The sequence below is a fragment of the Dermacentor albipictus genome, chromosome 1, assembly GCF_038994185.2.
Source record: "Dermacentor albipictus isolate Rhodes 1998 colony chromosome 1, USDA_Dalb.pri_finalv2, whole genome shotgun sequence".
In the NCBI taxonomy this organism is placed as follows: domain Eukaryota; kingdom Metazoa; phylum Arthropoda; class Arachnida; order Ixodida; family Ixodidae; genus Dermacentor; species Dermacentor albipictus.
Genome location: NC_091821.1, coordinates 172,610,396 through 172,633,133, shown reverse-complemented (window position 1 = coordinate 172,633,133; position 22,738 = coordinate 172,610,396). Strand labels below are relative to the sequence as shown.

Genomic DNA, 22,738 nt, shown 5'->3' with positions numbered 1-22,738 from the left:
CGTGAGGCGTTTTTTCTTCAGCTACGGCGCTGCATGGGCGAGAGTGATGTCCCGCGTTCCACAACATGTTTACAGTTTAAGTCAATGCAATATTCGCGTGTTTTTTTACTGCGACCACAGTTAAAAAGGGGTTTTCTGATTCCGTCCATCTGTCCTTCTCTAGTGTCCATCTGTTGACTACGGCCACCGCCGTCGGCGGCGGCCGTAGTGGTCGCCGTGAAGTCATCGTCGTTACCATGTCGCCGTCAGGCAATTTGATCAGCTCCCCCTTCGCCAGAGGGCGAACAAAAAGAAAACTGCGCATCACCACCACTGCATCTATTCGCACTGCCTACATAGTTCAATCTTGCATTATTCTGCTTGATTACTCGAACAGGCGGATATAGCACAAGAAGTCGAAATACATATTAAGCTAACTAACAAAAGTCACAACTTCTTAATGAATTATTGACAGCACACATTGCAATCGAAGAATTGTAGCCGGTCAGGTTGAGAGACATATGCACTTAAAATGAATCTCCAGGATGACACCGGTGTCGAGATATTTCTTTATGTGTGGGACGAAATATATGATCGTTCCAGTAACTTCTATGCTTCAGTGCATAGAAGAGCGTTTTGTGAAAAACGCAAGTGGAACAACAATGCAGTTTTACGGCAAATATAATGGCGCTTATCTCCAAACTGGCGTCATTCGGGAAATTCATTCCAAGTATAAATACGCCTCACAAGCTCACCGGCTACAATTTGTAAGTGCCAGTGCATTCTGTTAAGTAATTAATTCAACATATGACTAGCGGGCTTTTGTTAATTAGGTAAATATGTGTTTTGATTTATCGTGCAAGTAATATCCGCCTCTCTGAATAATTCATCTCAAGGAATAGAACTGTTATCCACGACAGGCGATTTTTAAAAATTTGGAAAACTTAAAAACGATCACCCAGTACATCCAACGAGGTTATATATAGCTAGGAGCATAAAACTCAAGCGTAACTATACTTTTACTACACAATATTGGCTAACTACGTGCGATAAGCGTGGCAGTTCGACGTTCTCCTGTCCAGTTTGAAGTATCCGAGTATTTATTAAGGCTTCACTTTATTGAGTGTTTGTAGCCTCTGCATTATGAGACGGATGAGCCATTGCATTTTGTGCTTGCTTGGGGGGTAATTGCCTTGAAAGAACGCGTCGTCCGGTCCAATGGTAAAAGAACTATCATGATCAGCAATGGCTCATACCTCCTAAGCAAGCACAAAATGCAATGGCTTATCCCTCTCATAATGCAGAGGCTACAAACACACAGTAATGTGAAGCGTCGAGTGCATGCACTCATTGGAATCATGCATTGAATGTACAAAAACGCAGTGTGTAGTCGAGTGGTACAAAAAAAGAACCACGTGACCTCAAGAGCTCATACCACCGTAAGCAAGAAAAATGCAATAGCTCATACCGACGTAAGGCTGAGGCTACAAGCGCTCAGCAAAATGAAGCGAACTGTGCATACATTCATTGAAATTTCCCATACAACACACAGAAAAGCATACGTTTGAACTCACTGCTGAGAGGACGCAACACAAAGTCGAAAAGGAACGTCGTTGGCGCGAGTCTGACCCATTATGCGAGTGAGCTAAGCCGCAGCTAAGGGTCGAAAACGAACCGAATAAGCCGAACTGCGAAAGCCGCAACCCAACGATGAGACAGCGCATTATCATGTGTGCAGCAGGCTTTCGCCTTCACGTGTTGCAGGAGTGTCACATGCTACCCAACTTTTCTCATGGCGTCATGTTTGCCGGACGCCTTGAGAATGCGCATTAACTGCGCGTCACCACCACTGCATCTATTCGCACTGCATAGTGAATGCAAGAGATTCTTGCATTCACCACCTCTGCTGCACCATTCGAAGGCGAAGCAGCCCATGACCAAAAATAATGCGAACGAACGTTGAAAACCCTGTCAAAAAGCAAACACATATTCCTGTTATTCAAACTTGCTTGTTTACTAATGCAGTGCATCAAACAGCAATGCAAGTTAAACGTGCCAAAGCTGAAAATGATGATGGCAAGAATGATGAGCAGACGGTCAGTATTTCTGTGCACGTGGCTTCTGAATCCTGGAAGGCCGCCGCAGCCCTGGCCGCTGGGGAACGGAATTGGTTGATGTGGCCGTTGTGGCCGAAGGTGGAGCTGAAAGGGGAGTAGGTATGTACCGTTCAGGTTGTCTAATGCGAGGAGCGCGAGACGCAAGAGGCAGATTCTTCGGCAAGCCCAGCGTACGCCTACCCCCTTGGGACGTCCCGTCTATGGAAGGCTCCTCTGGGGCTGCAGGGGCAGCCGACCACCGGGCACGTGCCGACAAGTTGGACACACCCCTTCGCCTTGTACCTTTGCTTGGAATTCGAAGGATCTGATGACGTGGAAAATTAGAGCAGTCTATTGAACTGCTCCCAGGTGGTGGGCTTTGGTTCTCCAGTGTCCGTGCCAGGGACGAAGGGGCTGGGCACGCCCGTTGGTTTGAATGCTCACCTTCCATATCTTGGGCTCTGCTTTGATGAACTTCATGCCAGTTACTTGAGCCGGAAACTTCTGGCACGGATTCTTCGAGCCAAGCACTAGATGTTGATGGTTGCTGAATTGAAGAAGATATGGTCATGCTCAGACTACTTGGTGAGGTCACTTGTTCTATAGGCGACATGACCCCTGGGCCAATGACTTTCTGTTCAGGTGGCTGACCAGGTAGCTCAGAAATTGACATATCCATCAAGTTGAGTGCACCTTCCGGATTCTCTACGTCGCTTTTATGAACGTCGTGCCGGTCACCTGTGCAGGAAACTTCGGGCTTGGATTGTTCGAGCCAAGCACTAGCCGCCGATGGTAGCTCAGTTGGACAGAATATCACCAAGCTCAGACTACTTGTTGAGGCCGCTTCCTCTGTAGGTGAAATGACACCCGGTCCAGCCACTGTCTGTTCAAATGGCCGAACAGGCTGGTCAGGAAATGGCATCTCCCCCTTGTCGCGTGCACCTTCCGCATTCTGCGCTCCGCTTTGATAAACTTCATGCCACTCACACGAGCAGGAAACTTCTGGTCCGGATTCTTCGAGCCAAGCACTAACTGTTGATGGTCGCTGAATTGGAGAAGATATGGTCAAGCTTAGACTACTTGGTGAAGGCACTTGTTCTATAGGCGACTTGATCCCTGGGCCAACCACTGTCTGTTCATGTGGCTGACCAGGTAGCTCAGAAATGGACATATCCATCAAGTTGAGTACACCTTCCGGATTCTCTACGCCGCTTTGATGAACTTCGTGCCGGGCACCTGTGCAGGAAACTTCTGGCCCGGATTCTTCGAGGCAAGCACTAGTTGTTGATGAGCGCTGAATTGTAGAAGGTAAGTCAAACTTGGACGACATGGTGAGGTTTGTGGTTCTGTAGGCGACATGATCCCTGGGCCAACTACTGTCTGTTCAGGTGACTGACCAGGTAGCTCAGAAATGGACATATCCATCAAGTTGAGTGCACATTCCGGTTTCTCTACGCCGCTTTGATGAACTTCGTGCCGGTCACCTGTGCAGGAAATTTCGGGCCGGGATTCTTCGAGCCAAGCACTAGCCGTTGATCGTTGCTCAGTATGACAGAATATGGCCGAGCTAAGACTAGATGACGAGGCCGGTTTCTCTGTGGGCGACATGACCCCAGGTGCAGCATTCGTCTCTTCAGGTGGCTGAACTAGCAGATCAGAAATGGACATGTCCATCAAGTTGAGTGCACTTCCCGTTTTCTGTACTCCGCATTGATGGACTTCAAGCCAGTCACCTGCACAGGAGACTTCGGGCCTTGATTTTTCGAGCCAAGCACTTGCCATTGATGGTAGCTCAGTTTGAGAAGTTATGACTGACCTCAGACCACTTGGTGAGGCTGCTTCAACTCTAGGCGGAATGACCCCTGGTCCTGCGACTGTCTGTTCAGATTTCCCAACAGGCTGCTCAGGAATCAGCATTGGCCCCAAGTCGAGAGCCAAGGACCCGGGGCGAGCGCTCTCCACAGCGACAGGATCACCGGAACCAGGTTCTACGGTCACCAATTCGCAGGTGCTGTTCAAAGTCGTCGGCTCCTTGGAAACCGCCTCCGGCGGCAGGTAAAGCCATGTGTCATCGTCCAGATCTGCCATAAAGTCAACGTCGATTGGCTCGAAGTCATCGAGTGAGCTGTCACTGAGGGACTTCCCGTTGCCTTCGTCGGAGATGCTCATGTTGATCGACTGCTTCACCTCCTTGCTGTTCTTCTCGGACTCGGCCGAGTTGGTCTGGGACAGTGACCTATGGGGCTGTTGGCTGCCGGGGATATGGTATGGTATGGTATTCCTTGAGCGATGGCGCACACCCACTGTGGGGGATTGGCCAAGATTTGGATGAAATTAGGCTATCTTTATTAAAAAACTGAAAATGGTAAAGCTAACTGGAGGAAAAGAAGAAAAATAAAATGTTTAATAATTCAAGACAACCTCTTCGTAGCAATTATAAAATCCTCCACGGTTGAGCAAATATCCCTGTGGCACTGTCCAAGAGAGGAGGCTCCTAGAGAAAGGATATTTATAATTGAAAAGCTCAAACCAAGCTGTGTAAATCTTGATTCTAGATTTTTTCTTAAAGAAGTGAAACGGCGGCAGAATATGAAAAAATGATCGATTGTTTCATCTTCTCCACAGACTGGGCACAGAGGGGAGGGCACCAGACCAGCCCTGTGACGATAAAAGTTTAATTTTGGTATTCGACAACGTAATTGGGTAAAGATGACTTCAGTTTTTCTTGTGTGAAAGGAATTTTTAGGCCAAGGGAATAGGAGGTGTCGATACTCGGAAAAATTTGCTACAGCTGGGTTCAAAAAGTCTTGAGTAATTGTATATCTCCTGAATCTAGTAGTCGTCAGGTAAGCTATTGTAGGAAGTAATGGTAATACAGGGCCACTGAGGGCCGCTCTCGCGAGACTGTCAGCCATTTCATTCATGACTAATCCTTTATGTCCAGGCACCCAAAGCAATCTAATTAAATTTATGTGGGCAGGTACTAGAAAATGAAATGTACGTAAAAGGTTAGTGACACCATTTGCTGTTAGCGAGGAACATAAGGATAAAGAATCTGTTATAATTACTACCGCCGATGTTGACAAATTTAGTTTGCGTAAGGCTAGGACTACAGCTAGAAATTCAGCCAAAAATACGGAATAAAAGTCCGGAATCCTGATTGCAAATGACCAGTTTAGAGCGGGAGAGAAAATGCCAATTCCAGATTTTTCTTCACACTGTGAGGCGTCTGTCGCAATGACCGTACTTATAGATAAACCCAATAAATGGTCCTGTAATAAGCCGTTTAATATATTATAAGGAAGATGTTTTGCATTATTTGGGTAGATGTCATCATATATAATTTTTAGGTTCTCTCGCACATCACAAATAGGCGATACCTCCCAAAGACGTACATTTAAGGGGTTTATCAATGTTTGTACGAAGACCACCTGTGGTGTATGAAAACGATGCCAGTGTACTCCGAAGAAAAGTGCAGGCTGGGAAATGAATATGTATTTCAATCTTCTAATAGGGGATTCATACAATTTCAAGACTGTTTGCACCGTCAGTAACCGAAATCTACACAATATTGAGGGCAACCTGACTTCTTGGTGTAATATGTTATTGGCAACATATTTCGGTAATCCACAACACAGTCGTAGGGCTTCCCGCTCAAGTAGAACAAGGGGACGTAATTTATAAGCTGGGGCACCAGAAAATAAAACACATCCAAATTCTAAAATGGGCCGCACATACATTTTGTATATCATTAAAAGTGGATCTCTCCGCATTCCGGACCGACTATTGCACAGCTTACGTAGCATACCAACTGCTCGTACTCCTTTTTTAACGATATGGTCGATATGGCCGAGCCAGTTGAGGGAACCGTCATATACTACACCTAAGTATTTCACCGACTCCACTTGAGGTATAGTCTCGAGGCGATAAGATATCGATATATTAACGGGATTATTAAGAGGAAAAACCAATATCGAGGATTTTCTAACGTTAAGTGAAAGGCGAATTTTGTTTAACCAGGTTTCTATGGCGTTGAGGTAGTTTTGTAGTCGATAATATAGAGAGTGAATATCACTGTCTGATGCGAAGAAAGCAATGTCATCCGCGTATACGTATGTTTGTACATCTTGATGAAGAGGAATGGAACACATCAGAATATTAAATAGTAATGGTGAAGTGACAGCTCCTTGAGGAACACCTCGTGATTGATTATATATACTAGAGGAAACGCCTCTCAGACTGCAGTAAAATGTTCTTCCATTTAAAAACTCACCAATCCAGTTTGAAAAATAATTTGGAATGTCTAGATTTCGCAATATATCTAATAAAATTAAGTGTTCTACACTGTCGTAGGCTTTGGAAATGTCTAATGTCACAAGAGCACCTATTTGCCTCTGTCGTCGTGCTAATTTTATTCTACTTTCTAGGTCCACGTGAGCATGCCAAATTGAACATGATGGTCGGAATCCAATTTGGCAGGGGCTAAGCAAGTCCTTGTTCTGTATAAATTTAATCATGCGGGCATATAGAATTCTTTCAATTAATTTAACCAAATTTGAAGTTAGCGCAATTGGCCTAATGTTATCTATTGTATATCCTTCCCCATGATTTTTAAGAATAGGGATGATTTTAGCAATTTTCCACGCAGACGGAATCCATGAGAAGCGAATTGAGTAATTTACAATAGCCAAAAGGTCATCAGGAGCTTCCTTAAATAAAATTCTGATCATAGTAGATGTTACCCCATCCACACCGGGAGCTGAATCTGGAAGTCGCTCCACGATTTCAGCCAATTCTAACATAGAGATTTCTGTAAAATCATCTGATGCCCTTCGTAAGCGAGAACCACTTGGTAAGACAGAAGAAAATCTAATTTCTAATCCCTTCGCGATTTCTTCTAGTGATTGTTTCATTTCATCGCCACTTAAGATTATAGAGTCAATATTAATTTGGCGCGGAAGAATTTTCCTACCGCGGAGAAAACGGAACAATGCACGCCTATTTTTATTGTTAGATAAGAAATCAAAATGCTTACAGTCGAATTCATCTTTGGCTTTAGAAACTGTATGTTTAAAGACAGCTCGAAAAAATTTATAGTCACTCCAATTTTGGGGACTCTGGTTATGCAATAATTTTTTCCAAGCAGCTTTTCTCTTTCTGTAGTCTCGAGTGCATTCTTCATTCCACCAAGGACTGTAAGAATTTCTTTTATTCAATCCAATCTCAAATTGAGCCTTTTTTGAGAACTTTCCAAAGCGGAACAGATAATCGTGGTTTTTTGTTCTGTAGGCGCATCAGATAGAGATGAAAGAACATTTCGTAGGCATTTTTTAAAAATGTTGTAATTTATGAAGGTTCGAACCTGGTCACCTATAAATGTTACCGGACGTGCAACGTCAAATACTATCGGAAGGTGATCACTGCTTGTCGAACAATCAATAGTCGACCAAGAAGTTACGGAGAGACTCGGGCCAGAGAATGTAAGATCTAGTGAAGAGTAAGATCGGCCTCTAACAAACGTAATAGATCCGGAGTTTACACACGTGAGGCGATTGTCCAACGACCAGTTCCACAATCGGGTGCCGCACAAATCTGTTCTTAAACCCCATGAGATATGGTGAGAATTGAAATCACCTGAGATTACAATGTCACGTCCACAAGAGTTAATGACACTATCCAGTGTGCTAGTGTCCTGTACGCCAGATGGAAAATATGCATTAACTACGGTAAAAGGAGCACATCCCGGGAGAACCAATTTTATAGCTAGGATTTCACACTCTGGAGTAGAAACTTGATATGAAATTTTAGCCTTATGGCAAATTTTAGATGAGATAAGTGTAAGTAACCCGCCGCCTCTTGTAGGACGGTCTAATCGAAATGACCTGTAGAATTTCAGTTGAAAAGATTTCTCAGGTTTTAGCCACGTTTCTTGTAACATAATTAAATCAGGATTAAGTTGAGAAGTTAAACAAGTTAAATCTACTGATGCAGAATATAAAGAGCGGCAGTTCCACTGAAGCAGTTTTAGTGATCCTATTTTTTGGAAAGTGCCGCAGTCGAAACTGCCTTCTGCAGAATGTTATCCTTTAGCACATCACTGGACTGACTTTTCTTCGCTTTTGAGTGAGGACCGGAGGAGGAGTCTTCACTAATAGACGACATGGTTCTTTTATATGCTCGAGCATTTTGTTCTACCTCTGTCATCTCCAAATCTGTATTAACCAGATTACAAGTTGTAGGACCCGCAGAAGAGGGATTTGAAAGTCCAATATCATTATTGCAAGGATTGGCGTCTGATCTTTCATGATTAGTTTGGTGCTCAGGATCAACTGTTTGCGTTGGTACAGGAGCTGGGCAGGTAGTTTGCATCAAATGAGATAAATGACTAGAAACGGCTTGTGAGATACATTCACCAAGGCTCATTGCCAACCTTTCCATAGCCTTTGTAACTGCCTTTTCCACAGCGGCCTCTATAGTTGCAGTAAGTGATCGGTCCGGGGTAAGATTTTGTCTACCTATTATCCCCGCATAGCCAGATGCCCTTTCTTTCACAATGTTTATGGCCTCCATCCTAGAGCAGCGTCGACGATCAATTATTTCAATCACCTGTAACTCTTGAGCCCTAACAGAACAGTTTAAATAATTGGCTGGATGATTTCCATCACAGAGGCAGCATCGCTATTCTTGGGCATTACAATCACTTTGAGCGTGTTCTCCCCCACATGCGCAACAACGTTGTCTTGATTTACACCCTGCCATACTATGGCCGTATCGCCAGCAATTGCGGCATTGAATCGGACGCGACGCCAGGGGTTCAACTCTGAACACAAGGGGCCACACCTTTAGTTCTGACGGGCAGGAAGTTCCAGCAAAAGTCGCAATCACTGATTCTGTTGGGACCCGCTTATTGTCTACCACTCGAGTGCATCGGTAAACAGCAATTACTCCAGTCCCAGACAATCTCTCAAGTGTTTCAGCGGGAGAAAGATCAGCATCGACACCTCTGACACCTTACTGCATCGACACCTTAGTGCAGGCGAGGTGAGCAGGGATAAAGGCACTCACCGGTAATGACGCGAATGACGAGCACCTTAGCAAATCCGCGACACAGGACTGGTCTGGTGACCGACACACGATACCTCCTCGGCCGAACTGCCTCACTTCCGTGATGGTCTGGTATGAAGAGGTAGCAGCTTGCAGGGATTTCTGGATCGCCTGGGGGTTGGTTAGACGTATAAAGCCTCCATTTGAAGGAACCAGAGCCACCGGGATGTTGCTCACACCACTGCGGATGAACAAATCTAGAGGTAATTCATCCGTTGGAATAGAGGCCGCCCATGGGGACAAACCCCTGCCTGGGGAGTTTTTAGACATCAGCCTAGGAAGAAGGTGGCGTTAGAATTAGTGAGAGCTCAAGAAATAAGATTAGTAAAGCCTAATATCACCCAAAACCTGGCCAAGTGACAGAAGCCGCAGCGAACGAGCAGGACGCAGCTGTGGAATCCTGCTGACTTTCTTAACCGATCACGGTCGCTTGTCTGGCCGATGGCCGATGCTACTTCGACCGTGTAGTGTAGCGTGCCGGGGATATGCTCGTTCCACTTCTTTTTATCATGTATGTGGCTCCTACCCACTATAGGAGATTGACCAAAAAATTGATCATTATTGCAATTTATAATGAATAAATTTCCGAATATCTATGGACTTAGCACTGTATAGCATAGAATCATCTGTTGAAATAAAATCATTAAAGGCAGATCGAATGAATAACAGGTAATTTAAAAGCACACACAAAAATATCTTAAGCCATTCCACTCTGTGAAGGGGGATGACCAGCGAAGCTGTGTAGCACACGACAAGTAGGTGACACATAATTGTCAACATAAGTATGAACACATCTGTTGTATTGATCGGTTGTCATCATGACGAAAGGTACGCACAAACATTTATTTTTAAAGATACGGGTTCATTCGTGTTATAAATTCGTTATACACATTCGTTATATGCTCTCGTAATATACATTAGTGTTTTTCTTTCGCGATATACTGAGGCAAAAAGTTGGAGAGCGAAATCACCACATCGGCATGCAGTGGGGCAGTGCAGTCAGTGCCTTCGCAGAGGGTGGGGTAGTATGGGAACGCTAGCATGATGAACGCTATCTTTCGGCTATAGCTTACCTATTATAAAAGTGTGACTAATTTTACACTTCATAATAACCTATCCGATTCTTGGCCATGCTCACAGAGCGGGTACGTGCCAGTTGATCACAATGATTTTCATCGACATCTACATCTACGACCCAGCCTTGGCTGACGTGTCGGATCTAGCTCCTCTTGGTCTTACACTCTGGGCCGGGTTGTTGAAGAGCCGGGTAGTTTTTTGTAAGTTAGTTGATTACTGTGTTTGCTTATTTTTTAATTTTAGGTTGAAGCAGCCAATTTTCTGTACTTTGGTATATTTGAGGCCGCACTGATGACCAGGCATTCTCCTGGACAGGGACAGGAGAACCTTGGACAGCGTCTCTTTAAAATGATGAACTACCTCTTGACCTCTTTCTCCGCAGCTGAGTGGGCAGCATTCCCGTGGCTCTGATTCACCAGGGTGAAGACTCTATAAGGTTGAAAACCCCAAAGCGAGTGGCCAGAGAAGAGCGGCAAACATGGTGTCGTTTTACAATCCTTTCTGCTTCGTTGTGCAAGGGCACTATAACGTAAAGATAGTGCCCTATAGCGTAAAACTATTCTATTATGTGAAATTTGTATAACCGCCGACGCAAGCATCGGGTGGGGGTGTCCAGCAGGGCTGTCTGAAGAGACCAATGAAACGCTCTTCTCTTTTATAGGAGGTAATTTTTATTGGCTTTAAAAGCGAATAACATTGCCTAGAGGAATAAAATCTAGCTGTTGCCTATCGCTCAGACACTGGCTACTCGCTCCTGCCGTGTAGCGTGAGTTTATTTGCGTATAATAAAACTTTCTGCGTGTCCATGTAACGTTCTCGAACACTTTCGGCACGTTTACGACCTCTATGTGCCAACTCTACCCCGCTGAGGGAAGAGTTGGCATTCTTAACCTTCCATTTCACGCCGCTAGGATTTTCGACCAGCCACCGCAAGCTAAGTAAGGAAAAGCGGACCAATCGCAGGCGCCGGCACCACCCTCTTCATCCGGTTATGTATTTTTGAATGCGCTGGCTCGGCCCAATGGAAACCCTCTCCACTTGAGTGTGCTCTTCACCTCCTGCCAGCCAATTAGACGAAAAAGCACTCATTGTAGGCAATGTTATTCGTTGCAAATGAAGGGGGGGGGGGGGTACCACTATGCAACTTCAACTCTCACTTTCAATCGTTTATACCACGCACTACCGACTATTGGAACCACCTTCACGCCTGTGTCGCTGACATCTGTGACACCACTAATTTCAATATTGCCAACGACTACATATGTATTCGTCACTCCTCTGTGCAATGCCCTCGAGCCTTGAGAGTATGTAAATAAATAAATAAATAAATAAATAAATAAATAAATAAATAAATAAATAAATAAATAAATAAATAAATAAATAAATGCGGTGTCTGGTATCTACCAGAGCATAACTGATGTGCGGCAGTTTGCTAGAGGTGGGATAGTGTGCAGGTTGCCAGGCCAGGCATGTGTCACCGACATACTGAAGTGTTCCTCATTTGCATCCATCCCGGTAAGTGCGTATATATTACCACACATTGCATGCACAAAGGGGATCGTGCACGGCCTCGACTGGCAATTAAGTGCACCTGAGACCTTAGAGAAGCTTTCTATGGCAGGTGTGGTAGCTGTTTATCGATGTAATCGCGTTGTGGACAAAAAGAGATTCCTCACTGAGTCAGTGATTGCAACTTTTGCGGAAACTGCTTGTCCATCGGAAATAAAAGCATGTGCTTTAGTGCTCAGAGTGGATTAGCTCGAGTCACGTTCCCTACAATGCTGGAATTGCTGGCGCTGTGGCCATAGTGATAACGGTTGTAAATCTGCTTCACGCTGCTGCACATGTGAACAGAGTCACCCTAACGGTGATTGTGGGGCCCAAGATGAGAATGTTGCCTTTGTAGTGGATCCGGCTCTGCGGACTATTCAAACTGCCCAGCTCGAGTGCAAGAAACGCATGTGTTGACAATAATTGACGAGAGGAGGTGTTCAAGGAGAGAAGCTATTGGCCACTGTTAAGGAGAGGGATCACGGGTACACTGGTGTAATAGCAGGTTAGCCTTCTTTCGCAGACCCGACTAGTGCGCATGCAATTGACACTGCAGTTGAAAAAGCAGTCGCAAACGCAATGGAGCGCTTAGTAGTCAGCATATCAGACTGCATATCTCAAATGGTCAGTACCCAGATTGCTAACCTTCAACAGGTAACCTCTACGCTGCCACTTAACAGAAAAGGTAAAGATAAAGGAATCGCTTACGCGTTTCCCTCGGAAAACACCCACGAGACCTCGAAGTTTTCGTCTAATCATGGCCAACAGCATACGCTAGACTTGCACGTTTCTACAAACGTTGAAAATACTCGACGCACGGGCTCAGAAACGGAGCATGTCCCCATTGAACCGAGCTTCCCCTCAGAGTAAGTCCAAAAAGTATCCGCCCAGTAAAGTTCTCAAGGAAAACATTCTGGAGAAGGTAGATGCTACTGCAATACTATCCTCAAAATAGGATCGTTCGTTATTTGCTGCTTACACAGATTTACATTGTTTGACTGTTCAATCAAACCCTGATATAATCTTATTGCAAGAAACATGGCTCACTCCAGATGGATGGATGGATGGAAGCAAAACATTAATAAAGGTCCTGAGGTAAGCGACTGAGCGCGCTCCGGGCCGCTCCCACGTTGGGACAGTGCGAAGCATTTCGAAGGTAGCTGGATATCGAGCATCGTTTGAGGTTCCGCAGAGCATTACGAGGTGGATCAACGTGTTTATGTAAGGCGATCAGTCGTGCGTGTGACGCGAACGTCTGTACGACGACAGCAGCAAGACGACGACGACGGTGACGACGATCGCATTTCGCCGACAACATGTTTTCTATTTGAGTCGTTCGAAGTGAGTTTACTGCATTCCGTGATATTTGGGTTCTACAGAGGTGCCCGATTGGCGTAAACAAGAGAAACGTGGAATATCCCGTCATCTGCGGTGGGCGAGAGAGAGAGTGAGAGAGAGCGAGTGAGAGAGATATGATCAGAGTGTGGTTAGCCAGACGCGCTTCCGGTTTGCTACCCTACTCAGGGGGAAGAGGGTTAAGGGATAAAAAGAAGGAAAGGAAGGAGAATGAACATTGAGGATACCGCTTCATTCGGACGTGCACATCGACACTACATTTGGTCATTAAGGTCTATAGAGGTTGGCTTGAGGTATTGGCTCTTGGAATGGGGCTGCACCGCATAGGGAACATATTCGAGGTCCGCGCAGATATAAGTCCATGCTTTGCTGCAGTCGTCGCACGGGTGAAGGTGAAGTACGTGCAGATATAAATGAACGTTTTGCTGTGGTGGCCGCACGTCGTAGAGTTGACGGACCATAAGAGTCGTCTGTGTAGGCAGCAAGGGTTGTGACTGCGAGCAGGCAACTACTTTCGTCCCAGTACTTCGCACAGGTTTGTCTCCTATAAACTTGTGCATTTCCTAATCCATCTTTGCCGCTGACCTGTTGCGACAAGTGTCTTCGTGCTTTCTTGAAGATGCTGTCGTGTGCTGAGCTAGCGAAAGAAATAGCTACACTACATGCCGAAATGAAGTCAGTGCAAGAATGTCATAGCATGTTTAATGGACTGTATGAATCCTTGAAAGTCCAGGACGAGACCATCTTGAAGGAAAACAAGTTGTTGAAGGATTATAATGCAAAGCTGTCTGAACGTCTCATGTCTCTCGAGCAGTATTCTCGCTTGAATAACGTAGAAATAAAAGGCATTCCCGTCAACAAAGGTGAAAACTGCCTGGCGGTAATACAAACTATTGGTGAAAAGATTGGCTGTCCTATCCTCCTCTCCGACATTGACATTGCTCATCGTGTCCTCGCAAAAAAAGAAAGACAAGAACATTATCGCGCGTTTCTAGTCTAGATCGAGGCGAGCGGAATTCATTAGTAAAGCTAAAAACTCTCAGCTCACCGCATCAGCCATTGTATTTTCGCAAAAGAGTGGCTCCCCATTTTTCGGGAATGATCACCTCAAGCTAGAGAACAAGGGACTGTTCGTGCAAGCTCTCGAATTGAAAAAAATAAAATAACAATAAGGGGTGGCGATTCCTCTGGACTGAAAACTGCGTGATGAAAGCCAGAAAGACTGAGAATAGCCGCGTTTATCGCATCTCGAGCGTAAACGCTCTGGCCATTTTCGCATGATCAGTGCGCCTCCACTTCCTTTCTTCCGGGTTAAATCCTCTCCACGCGTAGAGGCACGTTTTCGTGTGATCAGACCAAAACGTTGCTACATGACAATTCACCTAAATCATTCACTGCAATATTCGAAACTTCCGCATGCATCATGATGACCTTTTATGCTTTCTTTCTATACTTAACCATAATTTTTCTTTCATATGCTTCTCTGAAACATGGATAACACCAGTAGATGGCAATCTATTTGGTCTGCCAGGATATATCAGGGCATATAGTTACTATGGGGTTCAGCGAAGCGGTGGATCTGCCATTTTTGTGAATTCGTCGATCGCTTATACACTCGTCGTCACGATCTCATCATCAGCTGGTTACGCCCACTGCAGGGCAAAGGCCTCTCCCATACTTCTCCAACAACCCCGATCATGTACTAATTGTGACCATGCCGTGCCTGCAAACTTCTTAATCTCATCCGCCCACCTAACTTTCTGCCGCCCCCTGCTACGCTTCCCTTCCCTTGGGATCCAGTCCGTAACCCTTAATGACCATCGGTTATTTTGCCTCCTCATTACATGTCCTGCCCATGCCCATTTCTTTTTCTTGATTTCAACTAAGATGTCATTACCTCGCGTTTGTTCCCTCACCCAATCTGCTCTTTTCTTATCCCTTAACGTTACACCTATCATTCTTCTTTCCATAGCTCGTTGCGTCGTCCTCAATTTGAGTAGAACCCTTTTCGTAAGCCTCCAGGTTTCTGCCCCGTAGGTGAGTACTGGTAAGACGCAGCTATTATACACTTTTCTCTCGAGGGATAATGGCAACCTGCTGTTCATGATCTGAGAATGTCTGCCAAATGCACCCCAGCCCATTCTTATTCTTCTGATTATTTCCGTCTCATGATTCGGATCCGCCGTCACTACCTGCCCTAAGTAGATGTATTCCTTTGCGACTTCCAGTGCCTCGCTGCCTATTGTAAATTGCTGTTCTCTTCCGGGACTGTTAAGCAATACTTTAGTTTTCTGCAGATTAATTTTTAGACCCACTCTTCTGCTTTGCCTCTCCAGGTCAGTGAGCATGCATTGCAATTGGTCCCCTGAGTTACTAAGCAAGGCAATATCATCAGCGAATCGCAAGTTACTAAGGTATTCTCCATTAACTTTAATCCCCAATTCTTCGCAATCCAGGTCTCTGAATACCCCTGTAAACACGCTGTGAATAGCATTGGAGATATCGTATCTCCCTGCCTGACGCCTTTCTTTATTGGGATTTTGTTACTTGCTTTATGGAGGACTACGGTGGCTGTGGAGCCGCTATAGATATCTTTCAGTATTTTTACATACGGCTCGTCTACACCCTGATTCCGCAATGCCTCCATGACTGCTGAGGTTTCGACAGAATCAAACGCTTTCTCGTAATCAATGAAAGCTATATATAAGGGTTGGTTATATTCCGCACATTTCTCTATCACCTGATTGATAGTGTGAATATGGTCTATGGTTGAGTAGCCTTTACGGAATCCTGCCTGGTCTTTTGCTTGACAGAAGTCTAAGGTGTTCCTGATTCTATTTGCGATTACCTTAGTAAATAGTTTGTAGGCAACTGACCGTAAGCTGATCGGTCTATAATTTTTCAAGTCTTTGGCGTCCCCTTTCTTATGGATTAGGATTATGCTAGCGTTCTTCCAAGATTCTGGTACGCTCGAGGTCATGAGGCATTGCGTATACAGGGTGGCCAGTCATGATCTATCGTTGCGCAATTTGTTGTGCGAGTCTGTCTGGTTGGAGTTCGATCGGAATGTCCTGTCACTCAATATCGGGAATACAATCCTGACATCCATTTATCGTGTTCCCCATCATCAATTTATTCGTACTTTTGTTCACAGCTAGAAGATATACTCAGTGTCTTAACCAATGAAAACAAGAACATCATCATTTGTCGTAACATTAACCTAAAATACCTAATCCCAAGTGTCAGTCATGCTCTGATTATATCTGCTGATTATTTAGCTGCGGTTTCTCTTCCTTAATGGATGTTCCAACAAGGTGTGGCACTTCTGGCGCTTGCACTTGGATAGATCATATATTTTCCTCGTCATCTTCCGATTATACCACTGGAGTAATAGATTATTCCATTACTGACCACTGTCCTCTGCTCTTTTTTCTGAGTGTCAGAAAACGTACGCAGTGTCGCCACTCTATTAAAAGTTATTTCAATGAAACCTTATTTATACAGAAGGTATATAAAGCACTTGTTTGAACAACGTTTTTTATGAAGAGCTGTCCTGAGAGGGCATATTCGATATTTTTATCAACAATAACAAACTATACTTATGACAGCACACTTCATGTGTCCTTTGATCATAGATTCTTGTCTCCTAGAAATCCATGGATTACAAATATGTTACTGCGCTCTATAATAAGAAAGAATAATCTTCACAAAAAGGTGAAATTGCTGCCTTTCAACACGGCTGTGCGAACTGGATTTAGGAATTATAGCAGTACTCTCTCAGGCATCGTTAGACGTGGAAAACGGGACTATTATGAAAAACGGATATTTCAGAACGGAACGAATACCAGGCGTAATTGGGAGCTTATTAAAAATTTCTTAATTTTACTGAGTCTGACGGGCATTAAAAATAATTTACAACAATGTGGTATGCACTAACGAAACTGACATATCAAATGCTTTCAAACTCTGGCCATATCAAACCCTGGCCAGATGTCTTCATGCTCGGACCACCGCCCTCTTGTTGACCGCCGTTCGCCATCGCCTCGAAGCCGCTCGCTTTCGTCGATGCGGGAAATGCGGAACGGGAAAACTAATCGTCGCAGTTCCAGAGGCAAAAACTGCGTCACCCACGAACAGGACAAGGCCTCTCTTTTCTCCGACTAAAGTTATTGATGTATATGTGGACGGCGTCGCTGCACTCGCCCAAGTTGACACTGGTGCCGCAGTTGCAGTTATTAGTACCAAACATTGCCGTTCGCTTAGAGAAGTTACGACACCACGGTCCAACGTGTCACTTCGTACTGCAAGCGCAGACCGCATCACGCCTGCAGCTGCGTGTACTGCTCGCGTTGTGATCAGCGGCTTCCTCTACATCGTCGAAATTTTGGTGTTGCGTTCTTGTTCCCACGATCTTATTTTGGGCTGGGACTTCCTTTCCGCTAATAAGACTGTCATCGACAGTTCTCGTGCTCAACTGGAATTTCAAACGGTGTGTAATGCCCCACTCCTTGACGCTCGTGAACCTGAAGATAAAGTATTTGTTGCCGAAAACGTTTCAATTCCACCGCACTCATCTGCCGTTGCCACAGTGTCATGCTACATTGTTTTTGATGCCAGCGCACTTTTTACGCCATCTGCAATTTTCGCTCGTCGCAAATGCTCCCCGCTGCCTTTCGCTCTTTTGGACGTTCATGCCGGCGTCAGCAGACTGCTGGTCGCCAACCGATTATCCTGTCCTCTCACTTTGCTTCGTGGGGAGTCCGTTGGCCATGCCCAGTGTGTCGACCCTGCTGCCATCATTGACATGCAAACTGGTTCCATCGCCACTCATGAGGTTTCCGGAGTGACCTGTAACCCCGCGCAGGCGCCGACTTCGCCCGTTATTTTACTTAGCTCCATCGCCGACACGATGACTGTTTCTCAACGCGTCCAGCTTCTACGCCTTCTCGACAAGTTTCGTTCGTCTTTCGACTGCCAGCATGTTCCCTTGGGCCACGCGTCAACTGTTTGTCAACGCGTCGACACGGGTACCAGTACGCCACTGCGACAAAGACCATATCGTGTATCCGTGACAGAGCGCCGTGTTATCGACGACCAAGTAGCTGACATTCTCAAGCGCGACATCATTCAGCCTTCGGATAGCTCCTGGGCATCTCCCGTTGTTCTTGTTAAGAAGAAGGATGACCGATTCGATTCTGTGTCGATTGCCGTCGTCTTAACAAAATAACTCGTAAAGATATTTACCCTCTTCCGAGAATTGACGACGCCCTTGACTGTTTCCAAAGCGCAGAGTTCTCTTCTATCGACCTACGCAGCGGCTATTGGCAAGTCCGCATTGCACCCGATGACCAACCTAAAACGGCCTTTGTAACACCAGATGGCCTATATGAATTTCATGTTATGCCTTTCGGGCTTTGCAACGCCCGCGTATCATTTGAGCGTATGATGGACAACGTTTTGTGTGGTCTCAGGCGGAAAACGTTCTTGTGCTGCTTAGATGATCTGGTTATTTTTTCGCCCGATTTTCCCACCCATCCCTGTAGGCTGGAGGAAGTGCTACAGTGCCTAACTGCCGCCGGCCTCCAGCTCAACCTGAAAAATAGCCACGTTGGCGCAAATCAGCTCACCATTCTTGGTCATGTATTGTATCTAAACACGGCATTCTTCCTGAGACCAGCAAAGGTCCGTGCAGTTGCTGATTTTCCCAAACCTTCCTCCGTAAAAGAACTTCGCAGCTTCCTTGGCCTGTGTTCTTACTTTTGTCGCTTCATTCAGAATTTTTGCGTCCATCACCGCTCCCTTGAATTACTTTCTACGGAGCGACTTGAACGACTACGCCTGGTTGTACGCTTGTGACGATGCCTTCCAAGAGTTGCGTCGTCTACTGACCTTGCCGCCTATACTGCGTCACTGCGATCCGACAGCTCCGACCGAAGTACACACCGACGCCAGCGGTGTTGGACTCAGCACTGTGCTCGCGCAGCGCAAATATGGATTCGGTGAGTACGTCGTTCCATACGCAAGCCGCACCCTCACCAAAGCCGAGAAAAATTGTTCCGTTACGGTGAAGAAATGTTTTTCCATAATCTGGGCACTTGGTAAATTTCGACCCTACCTCATTGGCTGTCTCGTCGACGTGATTACAGACCACGAAGCATTTTGTTGGCTGTCCACGTTAAGGAACCCTCAGGTCGATTAGCTCGCTGGGCTTTGCTGTTGCAAGATTTCAACGTGCGCGTTGTCTACAGGTCTGGCCGCCGCCACACCTATGCCGACGCGCTTTCCCGTTTGCCCGTGTCAACCGAAAGCGACGCGTGCCAGTCTGCCGTTGACCAAGTGCTTTCGTTCCCACCAGGCTGCGACATGGCTTCGGAGCAACGCAAGGATGCCTGGCTGGATTAGTACTCTTATCCGCTTTTCAAACCCGTCTACTGTTCCTTCACCTTCTCGTGCTTAGCGCCGTCAAGCATCTCACTTCGAAATTCGGGATGGACTTCTCTATCGCCGGAATTACGTTTCTGACGTCCGGAAGTAGTTGCTGGTCATACCTCGACATCTTCGTGGTGAAATATGTTCTGCCTTTCATACCGACCCGCAGTGTGCACATGTGGGTGTCTTCAAGACGTACAGCCGGCTTCGCTCCAGGTTTTATTGGCGTGGCATGCAAACCTTTGTGTGCAAGTACATTCGGTCGATCCCTCCGTGCCAGCGCCGCAAGGTTCCTGCTCAGCATGTCTCTGGTCCACCCCAGCCAATCCCGTGTCCTGCCAGGCCCTTCGATCGTATTGGCATTGACCTGTATGGACCCCTTCCGAGCACGGCTTCCGGGAACCGCTGGATAATCGTCGCCATCGAACATTTGACGCGATACGCAGAAACAGCCGCTCGGCCTGCGGCCACCGCTCATGATATAGCATCCTTCCGCCTGAAAAACTTTATTCTCCGTCACGGTGCACCTCGACAACTTTTGAGTGATAGAGGACGTGTCTTCCTCTCCGAAGTCGTAAACGCGCTCCTTGCTGAATGTCGCATCGTTCATCGCAACACAACCGCCTACCTTCCTCAAGCTAATGGTCGGACGAAAAGATTTAACCGCACACTTGGCGACATGCTCTCCAAGTACGTCGCCTCTGATCACACTGATTGGGACCTCATTTCGCCATTCATCACGTTCGCCTACAGCACTGCAGCACAAGCGCCCACATGCTTCTCCCCGTTCTTCCTCTTTTATGGTGACGAATTGGACTGGCAACCTTCGACTACCCTCGACAGCATTCTTCCGTACAGACCCGACTCATCCGAATGTACGCCCATCTCTGAAGCTGCCCGCCGTGCAGAGGAATGCCACCAGCTCGCCCGTTCCTTTACAGCCGTCGACCAATGGCAACAAAAATCGCGACGTGACGATTATCACCCGCATTGTCACTTTCTTCCGGACTCCCTTGTGTGGCTTTGGGTTCCCGCCGTTCCTGCTGGACTCTCATCCAAACTTGTCTCCAAATATCAAGGACCCTACCGTGTTGTAGCGCAGACATCGCGTGTGAACTATATTGTCGAGCCTCTCACGCCACCTACGGACCAACGCTGTCGTGGTCGTGAAACCGTCCTCGTACAACGCCTGAAGCCGTATTACGACCCCATGATTCTATGTTCAGCATGAGTCGCCAGGATGGCTCCTTTTCGTATGGGAGGTAATTGTAGTTAAGACGAATGCCCGGCGCTGCAGCCACATCGCCAGTCGTCCGGGAGGCGCGAGCTCGAGATTGCCTGAGTTGCTCTGGTTGAGACACGCTGCCTGCTGCTCTCTTCTACTGTATTCATACTAGAAAATAAATAAATAAATAAATAAATAAATAAATAAATAAATAAATAAATAAATAAATAAATAAATAAATGGCATTCCTATATTAGCTTAAAGGCAGAGTATGTCAGCCGTTGCAAAGTATTTAGCCATGACAAAATACCGATCACGGGGATATTGCGCACCAATTCAATGACTACTTTCACAGGGTGTTTTCTAAATCCGGTGCTTGTCCATCCAATGACGCAGTGTTTCACCCCTTTGATGTAAATTTTATATCATACCCTGGCATAGTTTCTATGTTATTAAATTTAAAAACTAAATCATCATGTGGTCCCGACAACCTTCCTAACGTGTTTCTGAAGAGATATGCGGCATCTGTTGCAAAGATTCTAGTTATTTTATTTCGTATTTCATTACTTCACGGAAAATTACCGAGCGACTGGAAGATAGCCAGGGTTGTGCCAATACACAAGAAAGGTGACCGCACATTATTACAAAATTATCGTCCACTATCACTTACATCATCATGTTATAAACTAATCGAACATATTATTGCCAACCAGATTAATGAATTCTTAGATGCACACGCAGTCCTCTCTAATTTCCAGCACGGGTTTAGAAAAGGATACTCAATAATTACACAATTAGTGACAGTAATACATTCACTCGCTTCATGTCTCGATAGGAACGGGCAGATTGATGCAATATTTCTTGACTTCAGTAAAGCTTTCGATAGAGTTCCCCATGACAAACTAATTTTAAAACTCAGACGTATTGGACTCCCAGACATTTTAATCATATGGATATCAAACTATTTAACCAATCGCTACCAATTTGTAACAGTTAATGAGCAGTAATCAGGTTGCCTTCCGGTCGGCTCTGGCGTGCCCCAAGAAAGTGTGCTGGGGCCATTATTGTTCTTATCATATATTAATGACATTGCTGCTGAACTTGATCCGAATGTCCAAATCAGGTTGTTTGCGGATGATTGTGTGCTTTTTCAAGAAATAACTTCAATTAACGACCAAATCCATCCTAACTCCTCTCTAGCTAAGATTTTTGAATGGTGTGAAACGTGGGACATGAAACTTAACACAGACAAGACCGTCTTTCTTTGCTTCTCTCGCAAAAATCTCCCCTTTCTTTTAACTACAGGCTTGGTTCGTCACCTTTGCTGGAAGAGACTAAATATAAGTATTTGGGTGTCACACTAACTAATACTTTATCATGGAATTTACATATAGATAACATCTGTTCTTCCGCATTCCGTAAACTGTACTTTTTAAGACATAAGCTAAGAAGTTCTCCCCCTAGCGTAAAATTACTTGCTTACAATTCACTAATTAGACCTAAACTTGAATATGCATGCGTTGTCTGGGACCCATTTAATAAACACAATATCACCCGCCTAGAAAAGGTACAGAGAAAAGCTGTAAGGTTTATTTACTTTAAATTTCCCCCGTATGACTCACCCTCTGAATTAATGCAGATTAACGGTATACAGTGTCTTGAACAACGAAGAAAAAATTTACGTTTGCAATTTCTTTTCTTGCTTTGGAATAAATATCTAGCTATTAATCCTTCTCCATATCTGTCGCTTTCAACGTCAAGGCATACACGCCACCATCATCCTAATTCCCTGACACCGTATTTTGCGCGAACAAATTTATTCAAGTTTTCATTTTTCCCTCGCACGGTAACCGACTGGGATGATTGCTTATTGCCTTTTGCCACACTTTGATGTTTTTTTAAACTTTGTTATTATAGTTTA

General features: G+C 45.4%; 1 protein-coding gene across 1 annotated transcript in view; it reads right to left on the bottom strand.

The window, feature by feature from the left end:
* Positions 1-3,278: 3,278 nt before the first annotated feature.
* Positions 3,279-22,738, bottom strand: part of LOC139060075 (uncharacterized) — a 50,126-nt gene continuing 30,666 nt past the window's right edge. The window contains exons 3-4 of the mRNA XM_070538870.1: positions 9,215-9,430; positions 3,279-4,378 (exon numbers count right to left, since the gene is read on the bottom strand). Of these exons, the coding sequence (XP_070394971.1) occupies positions 3,279-4,378; positions 9,215-9,430 (1,316 nt within the window). The remainder of the gene's footprint in view (positions 4,379-9,214; positions 9,431-22,738) is intronic.